The sequence below is a fragment of the Pristiophorus japonicus genome, chromosome 6 (genome assembly GCF_044704955.1).
Source record: "Pristiophorus japonicus isolate sPriJap1 chromosome 6, sPriJap1.hap1, whole genome shotgun sequence".
NCBI lineage: Eukaryota > Metazoa > Chordata > Chondrichthyes > Pristiophoridae > Pristiophorus > Pristiophorus japonicus.
The window spans coordinates 73224258-73248219 of NC_091982.1; the positions used below are offsets into that span (position 1 = coordinate 73224258).

The 23962-nt window shown below is 45.7% G+C and overlaps 1 protein-coding gene across 2 annotated transcripts in view; it reads right to left on the bottom strand.

Annotated features, from left to right (window-relative positions):
• Positions 1–23962, bottom strand: part of LOC139265691 (exocyst complex component 1-like) — a 222386-nt gene that overhangs the window by 16041 nt on the left and 182383 nt on the right. For both annotated transcript variants that reach the window (XM_070882938.1, XM_070882937.1), the window contains 3 exons: positions 11493–11676; positions 7360–7559; positions 50–244 (listed from right to left, as the gene is read on the bottom strand). In XM_070882938.1, the coding sequence (XP_070739039.1) occupies positions 50–244; positions 7360–7559; positions 11493–11676 (579 nt within the window). The remainder of the gene's footprint in view (positions 1–49; positions 245–7359; positions 7560–11492; positions 11677–23962) is intronic.

Consider the following 23962-nt stretch of genomic DNA (forward strand, 5'->3'; position numbering starts at 1 on the left):
ACCCCTTTACCTAATCTGCTGCCTTTCAAATAATTTAATTCCCATTTACCTGTAGCAGGTTTCCTTCGTCACTGAGATGCTTGATGACTTTTTTGTAGAGATTTTCCAGAGCCTTCTTCACCTCTTTGCCTTGATATTTCTCAATCACCTTCCTCAACTCCTGTTTGCTAAATGCCAGTTGATAGCTAACTTCATCCTCTTTGACACCCTGTGCAATGCGAGCCTTAACCCCATCAAAGAAGGTCTGTAAATTAAAAATAGATCAGGTCTATGATCAATGGAACTTCTCAATACAAACAGCTCTATGTTGAGAGAAACATATTAGAGAATTCAAAAAATATTTCAACAAAAACAAAGTATGCTTAACTTCTTGATTTTCAAAATGATCAGATTTAAATTATTCATTTGACATGTAAAGTTAAGGGCAGGTTACAAACAATTAAAATATCTCTCTGTTGGGCATCTACCTGCCATTACCAAATTGACATCCATCCACCAGTAATCCACACCAGAATATAGAGGCAGAGACATATATCTGAGGAGCAATGCCTCTAGAGACTTCAGTTTACCTGGGAAGCCGTCATGGAGTTATGCCACATGCTACAATCATACTTGCAGCCAAACTCCATGATAGACACAGCTGTGTCAATTAAAATTTTCAATATATATTTTTTTATTCATTTCATGGGATGTTGGCTTCACTGATTATTGCTCTGTGTGACTTGGGAGGGGAATTTGCACTGGTGGTGTGGGGGTCGAGCGCTAGTCATAAACCAGCTGGTGGCCGCTATGCTGTGGTACCGGCTGGTCACTTTGACCCCTCCCCCTGCATTTTTCGCCAAGATACAGAAGAAGCTGGTGGACTTCTTCTGGAACAACAGGAAGCACTGGGTCTCTGCCGCGGTCTTGAGTCTCCCGCTTAGGGAGGGCGGTCAGTCGTTGGTGTGCGTCAGCACCCAGCTAGCAACTTTCCATCTTCAGACCCTGCAGAGATACCTCTACGTTGAGCCACCTCCTAGGTGGCGTGCGCTGGCGACGTATTTCTTCCGCCAGCAGCACAGCCTCAACTATGACACGCAGCTCCTGTTTGTGAGCTTGGGGGGCGTCAGGATCGCCGTCCAGGGGCTGCCTGTCTTTGACCAGGAACTCATCAGGGCCTGGAACAAAGTCTCCACCAAGCGCAGCTCTCCACGGGCTGGAGTGGCGGCTGTCCTGCAGGAGCCGCTGCTCGGGAATCCGTACCTCCATAACCAAGGTTTCAGGTGGCAGTTGGACGAGAGGGCTATGGCTGGCGAGGTGACCAGGGTGTGGGACCTGCTCGATGGCGGAGGAGCGGGCTGGATGGCGGCAGACATGCTGGCATGGCGCCTAAATTCGGCTGACGTCCGCCGTGCGGCCGATGCCATCGAGTCGCTAAAAACAGCTCTGGGCCCTGACTCCGTTAGGTGTGTCGAGGAGGCTCAAGCAAGTGGAGAGATCCCGTCCGAACTGACCCCCGTCCGGACGGAATTCCTTATCGGCGCCAAACCCCGGAACCTCCCTCGGGCGCCGGTGCCTCACAACTTGAACCGCCTCGGGGAAATCCCCTCCGTCCCTTTCAGTTCTGCGTGGAGTGGTTTCCTGTACGGGCTGCTCCTGCACACTCTCAACCTTGCCATCCTCAACCTTGCCATCCTCGTCTGCCGTCCGGACACGCCATGGCATACCATCTTGCCGTCCGGAGGAGGCGGGGGTCCCCGATGGAGTGCACTCTATGCGGGAGTCCTCCCACTGTTTATCGGGGACTTGACCTGGAGGGTGGTGCACGGAGCAGTCCCGTGCAATAAATTTTTAAGCCGGTTCACGGGCTCCCAGGCCGCCTGCAATTTCTGCGGTCAGGAAGAGTCCGTGTTCCACGTTTTTACGGAGTGTGCGAGGTTGCAGCCCGTTTCATTATTTAAAGGGGCTGCTCCTCAAATTCTGGTTGCACTTCAGTCCCACACTCCTGATCTTTGGGCACCCTGTGTGGAGGGGAGCAGGTAGGTCCGAGGGCCTCCTCGTAGGACTGCTCCTGGGCACAGCCAAGGATGCCATCAGCTGGTCCAGGCAGCGGGCGGTCAAAGGGGTCGTTCAGCCCGACTGCCTGCCTCTCTTCTGCGCCTACATCCGGGCCAGGGTGTCCTTAGAGATGGGGCACGTGGTGTCCGCCGGTACGCTCGCGGCCTTCCGCGAGAGGTGGGCACCGGAGGGACTGGAGTGCATTGTCACCCCCGGCAACCAAATTTTAATTTGATTTTATATGTTTTAAAGTTTAATTTGTTTTAATTGCCGTTTTTAGTGTCCCCCTCCCCTTTTTATAGGGGGCACTTGTAAAATATATGGTTTTAATGCCCCCCCAAAAAATCACAAAAAAACCCCCACAAAAAAACAAAAAACATTTAAAAAAATAAAGGGGCAGTTAAAAGTGTCTGGAGTGTTCCCCAGATCGGGGGGCACTTGATCTAATGTTTATTTTGTTCCCCCCAAAAGAGTTGCACTGGTAGTGTTCCCACGAGCCTGCTGCTCTTGTCCTTCTTGGTGGTCGAGTTTGTGGGTTTGGGAGGTGCTGTCAAAGCCTTGGCGAGTTGCTGCAATGCATCTTGGTACACACTACAGCCACATTGCACCGGTGATGGAGGGAGTGAATTTTTAAGATGGTGGATGGGATTGCAATCAAACAGGTTGGTTTGTTGTTGATTTTGTCGAGCTTCTTCAATGTTGTTGGAGCTGCACTCAGCCAGGCAAGTAGAGAGTATTCCATCACACTCCTGACTTGTGACTTGTAGATGGTCGAAAGGCTTTGGGGAGTCAGCAAGTGAATCACTTGCTGCAGAATACCCAGCTTCTGACCTGCTCTTAGAAACATAGAAAATAGGTGCAGGAGTAGGCCATTCGGCCCTTCGAGCCTGCACCGCCATTCAATGAGTTCATGGCTGAACACGCAACTTCAGTACCCCATTCCTGCTTTCTTGCCATACCCCTTGATCCCCCTCGTAGTAAGGACTACATCCAACTCCTTTTTGAATATATTTAGTGAATTGACCTCAACAACTTTCTGTGATAGAGAATTCCACAGGTTCACCACTCTCTGGGTGAAGAAGTTTCTCCTCATCTCTTGTAGCCATAGTATTTATGTCGGTTGGTCCATTTAAGTTTCTGGTCAATGGTGACCCCAAGATGATGTTGGTGCATGATTCGACAATGGTAATGTCATTGAATGTCAAGGGGAGGTGGTTAAACTCTCTCTTGTTGGGAATAGTCATTGTCTGGCACTTTACGGCACAAATGTTATTGCCACTTATCAGCCCAAGCCTAAATGTTGTTCAGGACTTGCTGCATGTAGGCACAGACTGCTTCATTATCTGAGGAGTTGCAAATGGAACTGAACACTGTGCAATCATCAGCAAACATCCCTATTTCTGACCTTATGATGGAGGGACGGTCAATGATGAAGCAGCTGAAGATGGTTGGACCTAGGACACTGCTCTCAGGAATTCCTGCAGCGATGTCCTGGGGGTGAGATGATTGGCCTCCAACAACTACAACTATCTTACTTTGTGCTAGGTATGACTCTAGCCAGTGACGAGTTTTTTCCAAAATCCCACTGACTTCAATTTTACTAGGGCTCCTTAATGCCACACTCGGTCAAATGCTGCCTTGATATCAAGGGCAGTCACTCTCACCTCACCTGGAATTCAGCTCTTTTGTCCACATTTGGATCAAAGCTGTAATGAGGTCTGGAGCCGAGTGGTCCTGGCAGAACCCAAACTGAGCATCGGTGAGCAGGTTATTGGTAAGTGCCGCTTGATAGCACTGTAAACGACCCCTTCCATCACTTTTCCGATAATTGAGAGTAGGCTGATCGGGCGGTGACTGGCCAGATTGGATTTGTTGTGCTTTTTGTGAAAAGGACATACTTGGGCAGTTTTACACTTTGTTGGGTAAATGCCAGTGTTGTAGCTGTACTGAAATAGCTTGGCTAGAGGCACAAGTATTCAGCGCTGCAGCCGGGATGTTGTCGGGGCCTATAGCCTTTGCTGTATCCAGTATGCTCAGCTGTTTCTTGATATCACGTGGAGTGAATCAAATAAGAGTGGAGTGAATCGAACTGAGATTGATAAGAGTTTGTCAGGTAAGGGTATCAAGAGATATGGATCAAAGGCGAGTAAATAGAGTTGAGGTGTAGATCAGCCATTTTCTGATTCAATTGTGCAACAGGCTCGAGGGACCTACTCGAATGTCCTACACCTGTTCCTATATTGAAAATGAACCACTGCTTTAACAGCCTTTATTCTTTTCCCATGCCCTCTGCACATATTTCTGCAACTATACCTGTTGTATACTTATTAGCCTCTCCTACTACTCCCAAGCCTGTGTATTCACATGCAATGGTAATGCAGTAGATGTAATTTATCTAGATTTTCAAAAGGCCTTCAATAAGGTACTCCATAACAGACTGATGAACAAGGTCTGAGAATATCGAGTCAGGGGAAAAGTAGCAGAATGGATAGCTCGCTGGCTTCAAGACAGAAAGCAGAGAGTAGGGGCAAAAGGTAGCTATTTACAGTGGCAGAAGGTGGGTAGTGGTCCAGTTCCACAAGAATTAGTGCTGGGATCACTGTTGTTCACAATTTATATTAATGATTTAGACTTGGAATCAAAAACACAATTTCTAAATTTGCGGATTACACCAATTATGGGACGATAGTCAATACTGAGGAGGACTGCAACAAATTTCAGGAGGACATTAATAAGCTTGCAGAATGGGCATATAATTGGCAAATGAAGTTCAACAATGTGAGGTATTATATTTTGGTAGGAAGAATAGGGAGGTCATTTTATTACTTGGAGGGCGAAAGTCCAGGTGGGGTAGAGGAAGAAAAGAATCTTGGAGTACAAATACACAAATTGCTAAAAGTTGCATATAAACACCAGCATGGACTGGTTGGGCTGAATGGCCTGCTTCTGTGCAGTATATCCTATATAAACCTACAATGTTCTCCCATTTTAATCCAACTCGCAAATCTGCCACTAATGCAATCTTAAGAAACCTTCTCCCAAACCGTGCCAAGAACACACATTGTACAAAAAAATGGTGCAGCAAATTTTAATCTCCAAACATTGTATGCATGTGCCTAACATTTTCCACCATGATGCTTTCCTTGGTGACTGCAACGTACTTCCTCCTGACCTTGATGTGGTACTTTACCTAGGTATTACCTCAATAGCAGGTCTGTATGATATGGCTGGCTGCATTATGCTAATAGAAGTCTCTTGGGATCCAGGTGGTCGTCACCTCACGGCAGCCGACTCTTGAGATGGACTTGCCGCAGGCAGCAGCACCTCTGTCAATGCTTGGGCAGGCTATCTGATACCTGTGAAGGGATTGGAGGGAGGTTGCAGGAGGGTCCGGATGTGTTTCCCTCTGAGAGACGATACCATTATTCATGCTCATCCCAGCATCTCCATGTCACCAGCAGCTCCATGTCACTGACCAGGATGACCGCAGACCAAATACTAACAGTGAGATCAATGAAGCTCTGTCTCTGAATTCTCTCTACCTGACAGGCCTGTTTAAAGCTGGAACAGATAGCATATTTCACTTTGCCACTCCAACCATCTAAAGCAACAGTCCAAGTATCCGTTGGAGAAGCCCCGACTGCCTCAAAAATTTCCAGCTTGGGGGAACCGCTGCAAATGTCCTGCAGTTACCACATGTTCCATGGTGGACTGCAGCATTGTGTAGCTGCCCAGAATGGTACTGCACATGCAGGCAGTGGACTCCTCCACCTCAGCCACCATCTACAGCATACCATTTTGCTTGGCCCCCAATGTGCACATTCTTGATGCTGAGAAAGCATCTTTCTTTTACTAGTAGGACATGTCATATCCACATTCCCAAGTTCATCTACTGAGGCACAATACAAGCTTGGCCTCCAGACAGCAAGCTTTGCCTCCTCTTCTGCCACGACCAGCGCTCATGCTCATTCCTGCTGCATCTTAGGCCCAGTGCAGTCCCCTCTGGGTAAGTGATGGATACATCAGACCTGGTGCCTGGGAGGGAGAAAGTGAGTGATGCTGTGAAGCATGAAGTGCCTGCAGGGCCAGCTACACCAAGCTGGCTTTTCTTCCTTAGGCAAATCTAGAGGAAAGGAAAGAGTTAGACAGATTACAATGAAGTTCTGTTGAGCAGATTTGATATCTAACTTATATGAGCAGTGACGAGGCATAAAGTTTCATAATATGCTTTGCTAACACTTAATGAGAGATACAGTAGGACGAGATCACTGGCAGAAGTTCCTCACAAACATGTAGGTGGCTCCTGCTCTCCCACTTCCCCATCTGTTGCAACCACGATGGACTCCCTCCCTGAGATTTTTAGAAATTCTTCCTCATATGGGGTAAATGGTTGCAGGTTTGTTGGGCTACCATCTGTCATCCTTCTCTCCCTCTCTTGTTTTGGGCTGACTTTTCCTTAAAAAAAATACAAAAAGTGAGAAGTAACTATTGTTACTATGACATTAAGTATACCCAAGTGTCAAGACGCAGCCCATAATGATTGTAATACTAGGTAAATACAATACTTTACATGGGAGGCTTCTTGTGACTAAGTTCATGTTAAGATGTGAGTAAAAGAACAGTTTCAGGTGAAGGCTGAGGATTTAAGAGGCATCCTGCTGCCTAATAGATATTTATAGTAAGCACTTAAAACATTTTAAATCAGTGTTAGGTAAAGGAATCGTAAGTGGCAGACATGTTTTGTAAAGTGCGTTAATGGAAGTCTAGATGGTTTCTCTTACCTTGCCTGACCTAGTAACATCACAAAGTTTTATTCTGCAATTTTTCCATATGCGTGGAATGGTGGCATTAGCAATGACAGATGTAGCAACTTCCTTCCACTCCAGGCAGTTCTCCTTGGGGACCTGTGCCTCTCCATACCAATGGTGGTCCTTTTTCAGTCTTATTTCTTCTAGGAAGACTTGAACAGCTTAATAATAAAATGTTGCTGCTATATGGGCTCCGGCACTATTTCCCAACATATCAGCTTCCTTAATTGTTGTTTAACTGTTAAATAAAAGCCGCACAATGCCTGCCCATTTAAGCCCTCTACCTTCCCTCACGGGTAAACTCCCTATCAGAGGCATCTCTGATACCTGGAAGTCACCTACATTTAATGGAATCCACTTAGTTTGGCATCAGTTTGGCATCATTAGATCAATAGTAGCATGGAGATGAGGCCTGAACTTTGATCTTATTATAATTGGCCACCAATGTAATTTTAAACTGCCAGTATCAGTTATTCATGCTGCTTAAAGAGGTATATAATGATAAGATACAAACATTTAGTTTCTCCAAAGGCTGTCCCAGGTATTTAGTAACATAGAGGTCACGATGCTCTGAGTATTGTTGGTAGGCTTCCTTTTTTTTAACTTCAAGACTGTGGATTTTCAATTCGGAAAGGAAGCAGTAGATGTGGTGAAAATTCTCCATTATAACTACATCTGCAGGGGTCTTCAGATTCATTGAGGCAATATTTTTAACTTGAAATAGAAGAAAAATTAAACATTAGACAGAAGTTATTTCTTTTGGTAAAAAGCTGATAAAAGAAAAATACTTTCAGATATAAAATGTCAAGAGGACAGATTCAAATGACTGGATTTTTTCTGAGGCAGTTAATAGATGGAGGATTTCATATACTGAAAGATGAGAAGCAGCTTTATTCTGATGTGTATGAATGATCAAATAATTTATGGATGAATGAATGAATCAATCCAGCTATTCACATCAAATAGAAGCTGTATGTTATTCAAGATATTCTTTTTTATTGATAAACTTATATTTTAACAAAAATAGAAACAGATTTTCAAATAAAGAATGTATTATATTCTTGTTTTAGATTATCATAGGTATACAGAATTATGTATGGCGGCAGTCTTCAGTGCATACATATTAAGGAAGTGACAACTGCTGTTTGCAAGGGCCAACGTGTTCTCCATTTTTCCTGTGGAAAGGAGGCAGGGCTCCTTCGAGTACAAAGAAGCATACATGGACCGAGTTTTAACATCAGTGCTCTTCATTTCAACCCCATAACTTTTATGAAGAGGAAATATTTACACTTAGTTAATGCTCCGGTGGTATCAGAACACCGAAACATAATTTATCTAAGTGACCATTATGCAGGAAGCAGCTATAATGCCTTCATTGTGTGATAGTCCAGAGAGCCTACATTATTTGTGGGAGGAGAAAGTGACTGTTAGCAGAACACGGCTACCCTCTGAATCAATAGCTGCTGATCCCAGAGAACGTTTTTCATGGCTGAGGAGTAGCTCTGCTTGGACATCTTAGCATCTGTTTGCAGCTACTTGACTGCAACCTCACCTTCAATAAAGTATGCCATGTTGCTTAGGCACAATGAAAGAGTGTGCATAAAAGGGTACTGGATATGCACAATGCTTCCAATGGTAGCTCCCAGGGGATATGGGAGCTCACAACATTTGTTTCTGCTATGCTTGATGGGACTCCAAAGAATACATACTAAAATGAGAAGCAAAGTCACCTTTGTACAAGGGAGCTGGGTGATTACATTGACTTGGATATTGACCGCTTTCCATGAAGCTGACACTGGTGTTCCCATTGGAGAGTGGCCTTTAGCCCCAAATAAAGTCTTCAATGCACCTCCTGCAGCAGGACCGCCAACTCCTCAGCATTAAATGGAGAAATGGTGACCATAACTCTTTCTGTACCACCTAGTCCACTTTTCTGTCATCATCATTTCTCCTTTTGTAACAAGCTGCAGCCCTTTAAAAGCTGCTTCCACGCTGAATTTTGTAAACACCAGCTAAGTGTGCTGTACGCTAAGCTCTTTGAGTAAGCTCTTTTTTTGCTTGTAGCAAATGAAGGAGGTGAGGCTTATATTGTAATATTTTGCAAAATCCACTCCTAGTTATGGACACAGAAGCATCTGCATTTTGGGCCAACACAATCCCATTTTTGCCAAGATTGCAAAAATGAGGACTTCTAACTCAAACATCTGCAATTTTCTTACTTCAGTTTGTAAGATCTCATTTTACATCCGTACAATGCTATTGACTATGTACAACAATTAAGTATGAATTTTTGGCTTGTTGTTGCCTCTGTTTTCGCCCCAGAGGGCAAGAATGGCAGCGGTAAGCTCTTCCAGGCGAGCAGCCAGTTTCCAGCACTGGGGCTTTCGGGGCCGGTTTCGGCGGGGTGCGGAGCATTGCTGCCTGGAAGAGGCAAGCCGGTGTGCAATGCCCCTGGTTACGACACCGATTCGATTTTTGGCTCCTGCCTGATCCATAGCGCTCTGCAGAACGCCGTGCTGGGACCGCCTGTGAAAGCGGGCAGTCCGACCTGTAGCGGCTGCAGTGAGATAAGTAATGGCGACCTCAGGTAAGTGTGATTGTTTTTTTTGCGATTCATGTTGTGGAGGCTGAGTTATTTATTGGGAATGTTTTGGTGTTTTTTTTCAGGTTTTTCTTTTCTCCCCAGGCCTCTCTTAGAGCACTCTGAGGACAGCTGTTTAGCTCAGAATGTTCACATGCTCAGCCAGACTAGCGCCCTAAGAGAGATGTGCAATGCCTCTCTTAGCGCTCCACCCCACACTCAGGGCCCAGCTGCCCAATTTTACTGACTGAGGCGCAAACTTTTCCTGGGCGCAAACCTTACCACCCTGCCGCCATTACCGCCCTAAAATGAGCAAAACCGAAAATCCAGCCCTCCATGTCTCATCCCCAGGTTGATTTTAGAGTTGCACAGAAACATCTTCATTTTGGTAAATTTTTCTTTTGCAAAAGCTATCCTCTGTTTAACTTCAATGTTGCCTCAGGTATCTAATATTACTAGACTACAGAACCATACGTTTAGAAATAGGCCAGTCAGCTCATTGAGTCTGTGCCGGCTCTTTGCTTGAGCAGTCAAAAACGAATCCCACTGACCCACTCTCACCCCATGGCCTTGTATTTTTCTCTGCTTCAAATTTATCAAATTTTCCTCAATCATTCCCTGTGGCAGAGCTCTAACAAGCTTCCATATGAATACATTTCTCCTAACATTTCTCCTCAATCTCAATTTTAAATCGTTAACGCTTCATCATCATACTTTCCCGGCTCTGGCTCATCAACGGTTTTAAAAATTGGAACTATATTAGCATCCTTCCACTCTGAGGGAACAGTCCTGAACTCCAGCGAGCTATTAAAGATAGGGGCAAGGGGCTCATAGCTATATACCTACTATTGCACTTTGTTTTCATCACAATTAGATTATAATTTTGATAGATTCAAATCACGATATTCAACGTCATGAATTCACTCGTTATAAGCAAGTCAATTAGTGATAGTCATTGGTGAATAATTTATAAGCTAAGGCACTGTACATAATAATGTCATATGAGTGAGACCAGGGGGCTGAAATTGCCCCTTGTTCTCGCCCCGTTAACGCCTCCGGGGGGCGCTTACCGGGCGCAATGGCGTTTTCGCCTGGTGGAGGGCTCGCGCTTCCGGGGAAATTGCCCCGGAGGTTTGGGGAGCACTGTCCCTGCAGCGCCGCGACCTGGGCCAGCAAGCAACCAGTGATGACGTCATCGCCGTGTGTGCCGACGCCTCACGCTCCGCGGGGGAAATTGCCCCCGGGACACGAAATTGGTGCAGGCGGAAGTCAACACCAGCTTCGAGGGTCGTGAACCTGGCGGACATCCGCCGCAGGGGCGCCCCTTAAAAGGTGATCGTTAGCGCCCCGGGCCACCATTTTTACTTGTCGGCCGACTCTTTTGTCGGCCCGACAATGACAGCCTTCATGACAACTGGGTTGCCATCATGCAGTCCGGCACTCCATTATGGGTGCTGGCCCGGTCGATCGCATCCCTGGTGACCCAGTGGTGGCCATCAAAGGGCCTACAGAGTGCGCAGCCGCCCTCCCCTTTAATTGAAGTCAGCGCTACGCGGTATCCTCAGTGCGGCGCTGGACTCAGTGCTGTGCTGCCAGTCCGGGAGCACCCCTCCAAGGAAGCGGAGTGCTGGAGACAGTGCTCTATTTTCTTTGAGGGGCGCAGTGCCCAATTCCTCATCGGGGGCAGGACTTCCGGGCCGAGCGCAGGAAGTCCCAGCCCTGAAAGGTTACCGCCCCCAATCGGGGCGAGGGGCAATTTCGGCCCTCATCGATTGTAACACATTATATCCTCTATTTATGATGTATAGGAACCCACTCTCATTATAGCATTAAAGGGTTCCATGTCTTTCCAATGGCATATAATAACAACCTGTATTGATAGGGTGAGTGCAGGATTACCCAATCCATCTGTTTGAAGTGCATTTTGAAGATATTGCCAATATGATGGATTGGGTGATCCCACACTCACCCGGTCATTATGAGCTTTTATCTAGCAAGGCTCTACAGCAGCAGCAACGTTTTTAAATTTCTGCCCTTATAGCTCCTCCTGGAAAATGTTTACTTACCATTGGTGAAGACTGCTAAAATTACTTTATCGTAAGCTTTATCCAGATCGCCTCTTCTCTCAGCATTCTTAAAGATAGCTTCAGCAACAGTTAAGAACTCCTCAAATCCAACAACAAATGGCAGAATACCAATCTTAGTCTTCTTTGGGACCTTAGCTTCTTCTATTTGCTTGCACAAAGCGGACTGAATTAAAATTAAAAAAGACAATTTTTGAAGCTGTGAAAGACTCAAATAAATTACATAGTGTAAAACAATTCTCCATAAGTAGCTTTCTCAAATGTTTTAATGCCTTTCTAGAAACATCTCTTAATCTCAACTTCATAAGAACATCTCTACTGCACCAGTATAACATATCTGTTTCTTACATCAACCATTCTTACAGCTGCCCTGACAGCTTAATGCCCAATTACATTTCAAAAGTAATTTTATATAGGCCATTAAAATACTTTCATCCAAACAGTTTAGACAGAATTTTAACCTCAGGACCAGAAATGAGCAAAGTATGAAGGGATCACCTCAGCCACTTATGAACTTTTACTGAAAAATTCCCACTTTTTGTTTTACACTGAATGGGAGGAGGATTTTCTCCTGAACTTGCTGTAAATAAACTGGTTTGGAATGCCACAGCCACCATTTTGGGTGGCTCGGCAGTGCTGCCATTGCCTGTGGTCACTTCAGATATTTATATGATCCAGATCGTGACGTCAATCGGTGTGCAACACTGAATTGATGCACAATCTAAGATTTTGGTCATCGCCGCTCTTAATAATGCCCTTTCCAAACTACGCACGCAACAGTAAAAAGGAGCTGCTACCAGTGCTTCTTAAAGGGACACACACAACTTTCAGGTAAGTTTGGATTTTTGCTTTTGGACTGGTTTCTTTACATTTTATTAGAGTAGTGGCTTGGTGCAATATAATTAAGAAGTTTGCAGGCTGTGCAGGGTGTGCTGCTGAGCCTTTGCAAGGCTTTGGCTCTTAGAGTAGATACCAAGAGTTTCTATAGGTATATAAAAAGGAAAAGAGTGGTGAAAGTAAATATTGGTCCCTTAGAGGATGAGACCAGGGAATTAGTAATGGGGAACATGGAGATGACAGAAACTCTGAACAAATATTTTGTATCAGTCTTTACGGTAGAGGACACTAACAATATTCCAACAGTGGATAGTCAAGGGGCTATAGCGGGGGAGGAACTTAACACAATCACATTTAACTAAGGAGGTGGTACTCAGTAAGATAATGGGACTAAAGGCTTGCATCCTAGGGTCTTAAGAGAAGCAGCGGCTGGGATTGTGGATGCATTGATTGTAATTTAGCAAAATTCCCTGGATTCTGGGGAAGTCACAGCAGATTGGAAAACTGCAAATTTAACGCCCCTATTTAAAAAAGGAGGCAGACAAAAAGCAGGAAACTATAGACCAGTTAGCCTAACATCTGTGGTTGGGAAAATATTGGAGTCCATTATTAAAGAAGCAGTAGCAGGACATTTTGAAAAACTAAATTCGGTCAGACAGAGTCAGCATGGATTTATGAAGGGGAAGTCATGTTTGACAAATTTGCTGGAGTTCTTTGAGGATGTAACGAATAGGGTGGATAAAGGAGAAACCAGTGGATGTGGTGTATTTGGACTTCCAGAAGGTATTTGACAAGGTGCCACATAAAAGGTTACCGCACAAAATAAAAGTTCATGGGGTTGGAGGTAATATATTAGCATGGGATAGAGGATTGGCTAACTAACAGGGATCAGAGAGTCGGGATAAATGGTTCATTCTCTGGTTGGCAACCAGTAACTAGTGGGGTGCCGCAGGGATCAGTGCTGGGACCCCAACTATTTACAATCTATATTAACGACTTGGAAGAAGGGACTGAGTGTAACATAGCCAAGATTGTTGATGATACGAAGATGGGAAGAAAAGCAATGTGTGTGGACACAAAAAATCTGCAAAAGGACATTGACAGGCTAAGTGAGTAGGTAAAAATTTGGCAGATGGAGTATAATGTTGGAAAGTGTGAGGTCATGCACTCTGGCAGAAAAAAATCAAAGAGCAAGTTATTATTTAAATGGAGAAAGATTGCAAAGTGCTGCAGTACAGCGGGACTGGGGGTACTTGTGCATGAATCACAAAAGGATAGTATGCAGGTACGGCAAGTGATCAGGAAGGCCAATGGTATCTTGGTCTTTTTTGCAAAGGGGATGGAGTATAAAAGCAGGGAAGTATTGCTACAGCAATACAAGGTATTGGTGAGGCCACACCTGGAATACTGCATGCAGTTTTGGTTTCCATATTTACGAAAGAATATACTTGCTTTAGAGGCAGTTCAGAGAAGGTTCACTAGGTTGATTCCGAGGATGAGGGGGTTGACATGAGGAAAGGTTGAGTAGGTTTGGCCTCTACTCATTGGAATTCAGAAGAATGAGAGGTGATCTTATCGAAACGTGTAAGATAATGAGGGGGCTTGACAAGGTGGATGCAGAGAGGATGTTTTCACTGATGGGGGAGACTAGAACTAGAGGGCATGATCTTAGAATAAGGGGCCGCCCATTTAAAACAGAGATGAGGAGAAATTTCTTCTCTCAGAGGGTTGTAAATCTGTGGAATTTGCTGCCTCAGAGAGCTGTGTAAGTTGGGACATTGAATAAATTTAAGACAGAAAAAGATAGTTTCTTAAACGATAAGGGGTTATGGGGAGCGGGCAGGGAAGTGGAGTTGAGTCCATGATCAGATCAGCCATGATCTTATTGAATGGCAGAGCAGGCTCGAGGGACCGTATGGCCTACTCCTGCTCCTATTTCTTATGTAAAGGGAGGCCTTTGAGAACAGCATTTACTCCCAGTCTTGGGCTGCAGCATGACATGGAGATGGAGCAGAAGTAGCAAAGCAGAAGGAGAAAAAGCAGAAGAGGAGGAAGCGGAAGGAAAGAGGCAAACAGACCTTTCTGGCTGGGATATCCAGGATCAAATCAGCCGCCAGTGAACCAGTGAACACAACCCCAATTCTCCTTTCAACATTTGTCCCAAACCTTACTTTCCCTGTTATTGACCACAATGTTGAGATAAAAGCCACACAAAGCAAACGTTCCAATCCAACTTTATCCATCTATGCATCCAATATTATATAAAAAAATCAACTATCACCCTTGTGCATTCCCTTAGTGATTGTCTTAGTGATTTGCCTATCCTCGTGCTGTCACACAGTGCTACCCCAGTAGCTGGGGACGGCTGCTAATTTTCAGTGGGGTCACTGCAGATGGCCTTGCAGGATGACGTCGAGGAACTGGTGGCTGGGAGTGTGAAATCAAGTGACATTGTTTCTTCTCGATTCTCTTCTCCCTCATCTTGTTGACCCGCTGGTTGGACAGGCTGGATTTCTTGATATGAGGAAGGCACAAGACTCGCATTAAGGTGAGGGCAGGGGGGCAGCAATGGCGCAAGGAATGTAGACATAATCAAGAGGTGGGAAGTGATAAAGGCTTGTGGTGTGAGGGGGAAGTGGGATGAGAGAAGGAGAGGGGATGAAGATACCATTGTTGCTCCCAATGCGGTAGACATTGCCGACAGCCATGGCACCCACCATCTGCTGCCCAATGACTCGCAACACTCGCTCCTCGAGGTCTGAGCACTGCTGGAGATTCGCACCCCCGCCTGTTCTCTGCTGCTCCCTCCTATTGTGGGCCACCTTGGCCTGCAAGAGAAACGAATGTGTGTGAGTCAGAGTGCAACTTTGTGTTTGGGAGATATTCCTGCTGTCGTTGAATAACTGTGATTGTAGGTAAGGTGTGAGATGTGGATGTGAGTTTGAGTAGGTGCAGATGCTTGATGGCTGAATGGTGGGGGTGTGGTGCTTTGCGCAGGTGCAAAGACTGAGGTTCACATGCTGATATGTAGGACTAGTTGAAGCATTTACTCACCTTTACCACTTAGTTCGTTGAATTTTTTCCAGCACTGTATCAGGCTGTGTTGTAGCACACTACTGGCCAAGATCTCCTGGGCTACTTCCCTCCACATTGCCCTGAATACCTGGGGCAATGGCCTCCTTCCAGTGTCTGGCAACAGCACTGCCCTCCTTCGCTCCCAGTCCAGCCACCATTGGCACGTCTGTGAACTGACAAGCTGTCTCCCAGGGAGTGGGATCAGCCATTGCCATTCAGTTGCTCGCAGATCGACCTCAAAGCCAGCAATGCTGAAAATGAGGATCTACACAATGATGAAACCTCCCCCTTAAGAGCTGGAACTAACCAGTGTAAAGCATCATTGCTGAATGCATTGCACCTAAAATTCATTATCGTTCTGCTGGTAGCACCCCTGTAGCACCCTGCTGAGGTCATTAGCATTTGATTTAGCATCCCACTTCTATCCAGGGGCGCTGACACCCAATTCAGAAGAAGTTCAGGCTCATTAGCGCTTGGCACTAAATTTTCAAAACTTAGCGCCCCAAATGGGGGGATACTGAATTTCTCCCCCAGAGTCCTAGAATGTGGCAAAATCAGAATGGGGGTTTCCAAGGTCACAGCCAGAGATCCAACAAGGGGCCTTTATAAGAATTGGGGCAGGTGAGTAAGAGGAAATGGCACTAGCACTTGAGGCGGTGGAGGAAACAACAAAAGGTCACTATCATTTGGGGTGGGAGAGGTAACAGGATAGAGTGTGAGGGAAAGGGGACTTTGATTCACAGGGAGGGACATAAGGAAGCAGCATCAGGCAAGAGGTATGATTTGCACAACCTACCCTGTGGCACTCTAGAGAACTTACCACTTTTCTTGGAGATGTAAATCTGGAATTGTGAGGATTCGAAGTATGACAAATGCGACGCAGAGGCCATGGAAAAGTGATGCAGGAGGTTCAGTGTTACACTTACAAGAAGCATGCACTATATACAAGGCTTTTATGTGTAGACTAGTGGATGCTCACTAGCATTGCTCACAGCAGATCTCATGATACGCTTTCTGTCTCACCTGTCTCTATTGCCTCATATTGGTGGTTCACTCTCTCAAATTGGAGGGTGGCTAGGTGCCAGTTTTACACCTTTTGTTTGTTTCTTTTTTTTGCGTGCTGTTCTTCTCTCATTTGTTCTTTCTCCTTGTTTGTCTGTTCTTGCTTTGTCAGTGAGCTCTGGGTTCCCATTGTTAGGAAGTAGGGCATTGGTGGGGTACGGGTTCCAGCTAGATATATAGGCAGGTTTTGGTTTGCAGATAGGGAAAGGGATTCGACAATGCCTGAAGGCCAGCTTTAGGGTGCTTGGTGTTAGGCCATAAGTTCAAATGGAAAGGAAGATAAAGCAGGTGGTTTTCCATTCTTTTGTGTGATGTATATTTCCACAACTCCACATCCTATGCCCTCCTATCTGTCTTCTCTGCATGCTCTTGCCTTGCAGCAACCCATTCACCCCAAGGTGATATCCTTATTTAGCGTACTGTTGCAACACCTGAATCGCTGACCTATCCCGGCCCCCTTCACAACTTCTTTTTTTCCCCCTCTATCTTCCTTATCCCCTCCCTTCATTCCCGTTCTCTGCACCTGCTTTGCCCTGTTCAGCTAGTCTTCCACAAATCCCTGCTTCTGTTCCCCCTTCAATACTCCCTCACCATCTCTCTTCCCCTTCTCGTCAGCCTTCTGTACTGTCCCTCACTTCTCCAGCACCGCACCCTAAAGACTATCTGTCAGCACTTTTCTTCCCCCTCACTACATTCACCCTGCCCTCCCCTTGCTGGCTCCCCTTTCCTATAAAGGCTTCTGCCAGTACTCCACCCTCTCTTGGTCTGCTGGGACTCTCATGGCCAGCCCTTTTTATCCCTAAAAAGTATTTTTACAATACTCCCTCCCCAACTAACAGTTGCAATCACAGCTAGGCAATATAAACAAGGTATGGCTGCAGATTGGAAGCTATGATATAACTACACCCTTAATTACTTGCTTTGTGTTACATGCTAAAGCGCTAGATATCAATTGCCAGCTATTTGTTGAAGAAAGTGATTGAAAAAAAATATATAAGTTCAGACATGAAATTAGATACAACAAAATCATTGGTTTACATGATCACTATAATGAAAAAGTGTAATTGTAAACTTCAGGTTATTTGTCAACTTAAGTTTCACATATCGTAAAACAAAAGTCTAATAGCTACTTTACAGTATGTGACAGTAGCTCTGATTTTAATAGCAAGATTGTATGCTCAGTGAGACAGTCTACTGCCTCCAGAAATACCCAACTGATGAGGTGGTTTCATCCCAAAATTTCAGAAGCAGCAGTGCCAGCAAATATAAAGACAACCCCGGGGGCAGGGGGGGGGGGGAATTGCATAGCCCCGCGACCTATATTCGGGATACCAACCCCGAGAATAAGTGGAGTGCAAAATATCGCACTCCACTTGCTTTGTTGGGCGCGAGCGGGGCAGAAGGACTCTGTGAGGGGCACAGCGCTACGCGGTGGGAAGCATAGTGCTGCCTCGTTGACAAGGCCCTCCCCTTCATAAGAACATAAAAAATAGGAGCAGGAGTAGGCCATTCGGCCCCTCGAGCCTGCTCCACCATTCAATAAGATCACAGCTGATCTGATCATGGGCTCAGCTCCACCTCCCTGCCTGCTCCCCATAATCCTTTACTTCCTTATTGCTCAAAAATCTGTTTATCTCCACCTTAACTATAACTATGATCCAGCCTCCACAGCTCTATGGGGCAGAGAATTCCACAGATTTACAACCCTCAGAGACGAAATTCCTCATCTCAGTTTTAAATGGGTGACCACTTATTCTAAAACTATGCCCTCTAGTTCTAGATTCCCCCATGAGTGGAAACATCCTCTCTGCATTTACCTTGTTGAGCCTCCTCATTATCTTATGTCTCAATAAGATCACCTCTCATTCTTCTGAACTCCAATGTACCCAACCTGCTCAACCTTTCTTCATAAGTCAACCTCTTCCTCTCCGGAATCAACCGAGTGAACCTTCTCTGAACTGACTCCAATGCAAGTATATGCCTCCTTAAATAAGGAGACCAAAACTGTACGCAGTACTCAAGGTGTGGCCTAGAGTACACCTAGGATGTAGCAGGACTAATCTGCTTTTATACTCCATTCCCCTTGCAATAAAGGTCAACATTCCATTTGCCTTCCTGATTACTTGCTGTACCTGCATACTAACTTTTTGTGTTTCATGCACAAGGATCCCCAGGTCCCTCTGTACTGCAGCATTTTGTAATTTTTCTCCATTTGAATAATAATTTGCTTTTTTATTTTTTCTGTCAAAGTGCATAACCTCACACTTTCCCACATTATACTCCATCTGCCAAATTTTTGCCCACTCACTTAGCCTGTCTATATCCCTTTGAGATTTTTTGTGTCAGTCTCACAACTTGCTTTCCCACCCATCTTTGTATCATCAGCAAACTTGGCTACATTACACACAGTCCCTTCATCCAGATCATTAATATAGATTGTAAATAGTTGAGGCCCCAGCACTGATCCCTGTGGCACCACACTAGTTACTGTTTGCCAACTGGAAAGTTACCCATTTATCCCACCTCTTTGTTTTCTGTTAGTTAGCCAATCCTCTATCCATGCTAATATATTACCCCCAACCCCATGAACTTTCATCTTGTACAGTAACTTTTTATGTGGCACTTTATCGAATGCCTTCTGGAAATCCAAATACACCACATCCACTGGTTCCCCCTTATTCACCCTGCTCGTTACATCCTCAAAGAACTCCAGCAAATTTGTCAAACATGATTTCCCTTTCATAAAACCATGCTGACTCTGCTTGACTAAATTATGCTTTTCCAAATGTCCTGCTACTGCTTCTTTAATAATGGACTGCAGCATTTTCCCAACGACAGATGTTAGGCTAGCTGGTCAAAAGTTTCCTGCTTTCTGTCTGCTTCTTTTTTTAAATAGGGGCGTCCAATCCGTTGGGACCTCCCCAGAATCCAGGGAATTTTGGTAAATTACAACCAATGCATCCACTATCTCTGCAGCCACTTCTTTTAAGACCCTAGGATGTAAGCCATCAGGTCCACTTTTAGTCTCATTAATTTACCGAGTCATCATCATCATAGGCAGTGCCTTGGAGTCGAGGATGACATGCTTCCACACTAGAAATGAGTTCTCAAGTGACTGACGAGTCCCATGTGAGACCTACAGTCTCTGTCACAGGTGGGTGGGGTGCCTGAGTTTCCGCGAGCTCCTTCCGCTGTCGACGCTTGGCTTCAGCTTGCTCTCGGCGAAGAAAGTCAAGGTGTTCAGTACCTTCCCGGATGCTTTTCCTCCACTTTGGGCGGTTTTGGGCCAGGGATTCCCAGGTGTCGGTGGGGATGTTATATTTTTTCAGGGAGGCTTTGAGGGTGTCCTTGAAGCTTTTCCTCTGCCCACCTGGAGTTCGCTTGCCGTGTTGGAGCTCTGAGTAGAGCGCTTGTTTTGGGAGTCTCGTATCAGGCGGGGCATGTGGCCTGTCCAGCAGAGCTGATCGAGCATGGTCAGTGCTTCGATGCTGGGAATATTGGCCTGAGTGAGGACACTGACGTTGGTGCGCCTATCCAGCCAATGGATTTGCAGGATCTTGTGGAGGCAGCGTTGGTGGTACTTCTCCAGTGTTTTGAGGTGCCTGCTGTACATAGTCCGTGTCTCTGAGCCATATAGGAGGGTGGGTATCACCACTGCTCAGTAGACCATGGTCGTGGTGCTGGATTTGAGGTCCTGGTCTTCAAACACTCTCTTCCTCAGTCGACCGAAGGCTGCACTGGCACACTGAAGGCGGTGTTGGACCTTGTTGTCGATAGGTTCCCGAGATATGGAAAATGGTCCACGTTGTCCAAGGCTTCGTCGTGAATTTTGATAACCGGGGGGCAGTGCTGTGTGGCGGGGCAGGTTGTCTTTCGGATGTTTAGTGTAAAGCCCATGCTCTCGTACGCCTCAGTAAAGTTGTTGGCGGTGGCTTGGAGTTCGGCCTCAGAGTGTGCGCAGACACAGGCGTCATCTGCGTACTGTAGTTCGATGACGGAGGATGGGACGACCTTGGATCTGGCCTGGAGGCGGCGGTGGTTGAACCGATTCCCGTTTGTCCTGTAATTTAGCTCCACGCCAGTGGGGAGCTTGCCAAGGGTGAGATGGAGCATTGCAGCAAGGAAGATCCAGAAGAGCGTTGGTGCAATGACACAGCCTTGCTTAACCCCGGTCCAAACGTGGAATGGGTCGCTGGTGGAACCGTTGGTCAGAATCATGGCTTGCATGTCATCGTGGAGCAGGCAGAAAATGGTGATAAACTTTTGAGGGCAGCCGAATCTGACAGTGATTGCTTCAAGTTCCTCCCTCCCCCTTTTGCCACTTGATTATCCATTATTGGGATGTTTTTAGTTTCTTCTACCGTGAAGACCGATACAAAATATTTGTTCAAAGTCTCTGCCATTTCCCTATTTACCATTATTAATTCCCCAGTCTCATCCTCCCAGGCCGAAAGGTCTCGCACCCCCCACCGGCCCACTGCAACCCAAGGCCGAAAGGTCTCCCACCCCCCACCACCGGCCCACTGCAATCCCAGGCCGAAAGGCCCCGCCTACACCCCCCCCCCCCAACCGGGCCCGCTTCTATCCCAGGCCGAAAGGCCCCCGCATCAGCCCGCTACCATCCATGTAATTTGCCTTCTCTGCATTTTATGAACATGGATTACATCTCGCCTCATTCTTTTCTCCCATGAAAACGAGTTTAGTTCTGATTCTTTCTTCATAATGAAGCTCCACTTACTGATCTGCTCCCCCAACCGACCCTTGCCCCGAGTACACTCCCGGTCTGCTCTCCGTCCCTAGCCCAGGCCGAATGGTCTCTTCCGATTTACTTACCTGCGCCGATTTCTTTAACTCTCTACAAGAGTTTTCTGGAGCGGCCACATACGCTGGCCTAAGCAGAACTGGAGTAACTATCAGCTGGCCAAAGTTCCCTAAATGGCCAAAATTGGCGTAGGTGGCTGGTCATGCCCCCTTTGGCTGAAAAAAAAACTTTAAAAAAAATCGTAACTAACTGAGTTACGCTGGTGCAAATTGATTGGGGAAACTGTGGATTTTTACCTTAGGCCAAAAATGCAGCCTGCTCCAAAAAAACGGCGCAAATCGCTGGGGAAAATTGAGCCCTATAATGGGGAGCAAGGAAATGACAGAACAATTAAATAAATACTTCGGTTCAGTCTTCACGGAAGAGGACACAAATAACGTCACAGAAATGCTAGGGAACCAATATCTAGTGAGCAAGAGGAATTAAAGGAAATGATTATTCGTAAGAAGATAGTGCTGGAGAAATAAATGGGACTGAAGGCCGATAAATCCCCAGGGCCTGATGATCTGCATCCCAGAGTGCTAAAAGAGGTAGCCATGGAAATAGTGGATGCATTGGTTGTCATCTTCCAAAATTCTATAGATTATGGAACAGTTCCTGCAGATTGGAGGATGGCAAATGTAACCCCACTATTTAAAAAAGGAGGGAGAGAGAAAATGGGGAACTACAGACTGGTTAGCCTAACATCAGTAGTAGGGAAAATGCTAGAGCCCATTATAAAGGCACACTTAGATAATATCAACGGGATTCGACAAAGTCAACATGGATTTATGAAAGGAAAATCATGTTTGACCAACCTATTGGAATTTTTTGAGGATGTAACTGGTAGAATAGATAAGGGAGAACCAGTGGATGTAGTGTATTTGGATTTTCAGAAGGCCTTTGATAAAGTCCCACATAAGAGATTAGTGTGCAAAATTAAAGCACATAGGATTGGGGGTAATGTACTGCTATGAATTGAAAATTGGTTAACTGACAGGAAACAGAGAATAGAAATAAACGGGTCTTTTTCGGGATGGCGGACAGTGACTAGTGGGGTACCACAGGGATCAGTGCTTGGACCCCAATTATTCACAGTGATTTGGATGAGGGAATCAAATGTAATATTTCCAAGTTTGCTGACAACACAAAACTAGGTGGGATTGTGAGTTGTGAGGAGGATGCAAGGACGCTGTAAGGCGATTTAGATGGGTTCAGTGAGTGGGCAAACACATGGCAGATGCAGTATAACGTGGATAAATGTGAAATTATCCACTTTGGTAGGAAAAACATAAAGACAAAATATTATTTAAATGGTGATAGCTTGGGAAGTGTTGATGTACAAAGGGACCTGGGTGTCCTTGTACACCAGTTATTGAAAGCAAACATGCAGGTGCAGCAAGCAGTTAGGAAGGCAAATGGTATGTTGGCCTTCATTGCAAGAGGGTTTGAGTACAGGAGCAAGGATATCTTACTAGAGTTATACAGGGCCTTGGTGCGACCACACCTGGAGTATTGTGTGCCGTTTTGGTCTCCTTACCTAAGAAAGGATATATTTGCCTTAGAGGGAATGCAGCGAAGGTTCACCAGACTGATTCCTGGGATGGCAGGACTGTCATATGAGGAGAGATTGGGTCGACTAGGCCTGTATTCACTAGAGTTTAGAAAAATGAGAGGGGATCTCATTGAAACGTATAAAATTCTGACGGGGTTGGACAGACTGGATGTGGGGGAGGATGTTTCCCCTGGTTGGGAAGTCTAGTACAAGGCGTCACAGTTTCAGGCTATGGGGTAGGAAATTTAGGACCGAGATGAGGAGAAATGTTTTCACTCAGAGGGTCGTGAACCTGTGGAATTCTCTACCACAGAAGGCTGTGAAGGCCAAGTCACTGAATATATTTAAGAAGGAGATAGATTTCTAGAGACAAAAGGCATCAAGGGGTATGAGGAAAAAGTGGGAATATGGTGTTGAGATCGAGGATCAGCCATGATCATATTGAATGACGGTGCAGGTTCGAAGGGCCAAATGGTCTACTACTGCTCCTATTTTCTATGTTTCTATGTATTTTTCTGCTGATGCTATCGTCCAGCTGGGTAGGACTGCACTAGCTATTCTTATCTATCTAATCGTAGCCAGAGAATCACCTACAACAGCTTCTCTTCCCGCTCCCGCATCATTACCTCTGGTGTCCCCCAAGGATCTATCCTTGGCCTCCTCCTTTTTCTCATCTACATGTTGCCCCTTGGTGACATCATCTGGAAAAGCAGTGTCAGTTTCCGCATGTACGCTGATGACACCCAGGTCTACCTTACTACCACTTCTCTCGACCCCTTCGCAGTCTCTAAATTGTCAGACTGCTTGTCTGATGAGCAGAAATTTTCTCCAATTGAATATTGGGAAGACCGAAGCAATATGTTTTCGGTCCTCGCCACAAACTGTGTTCCCTAGACACCGATTTCATCCCTCTCCCCAACTTCTGTCTGAGGCTGAACCAGACTGTTCGCAACCTTGGTATCATATTTGACCCTGAAATGAGCTTTCAACCACATATCTACAGCATAACTAAGACTGCCTATTTCCACCTGCATAACATCGCCTGTCTCCCCCGTGGCTCAGCTCACCCATTGCTGAAGCCCTCATTCCATGCCTTTGTTACCTCTAGACTTGACTGTTCCA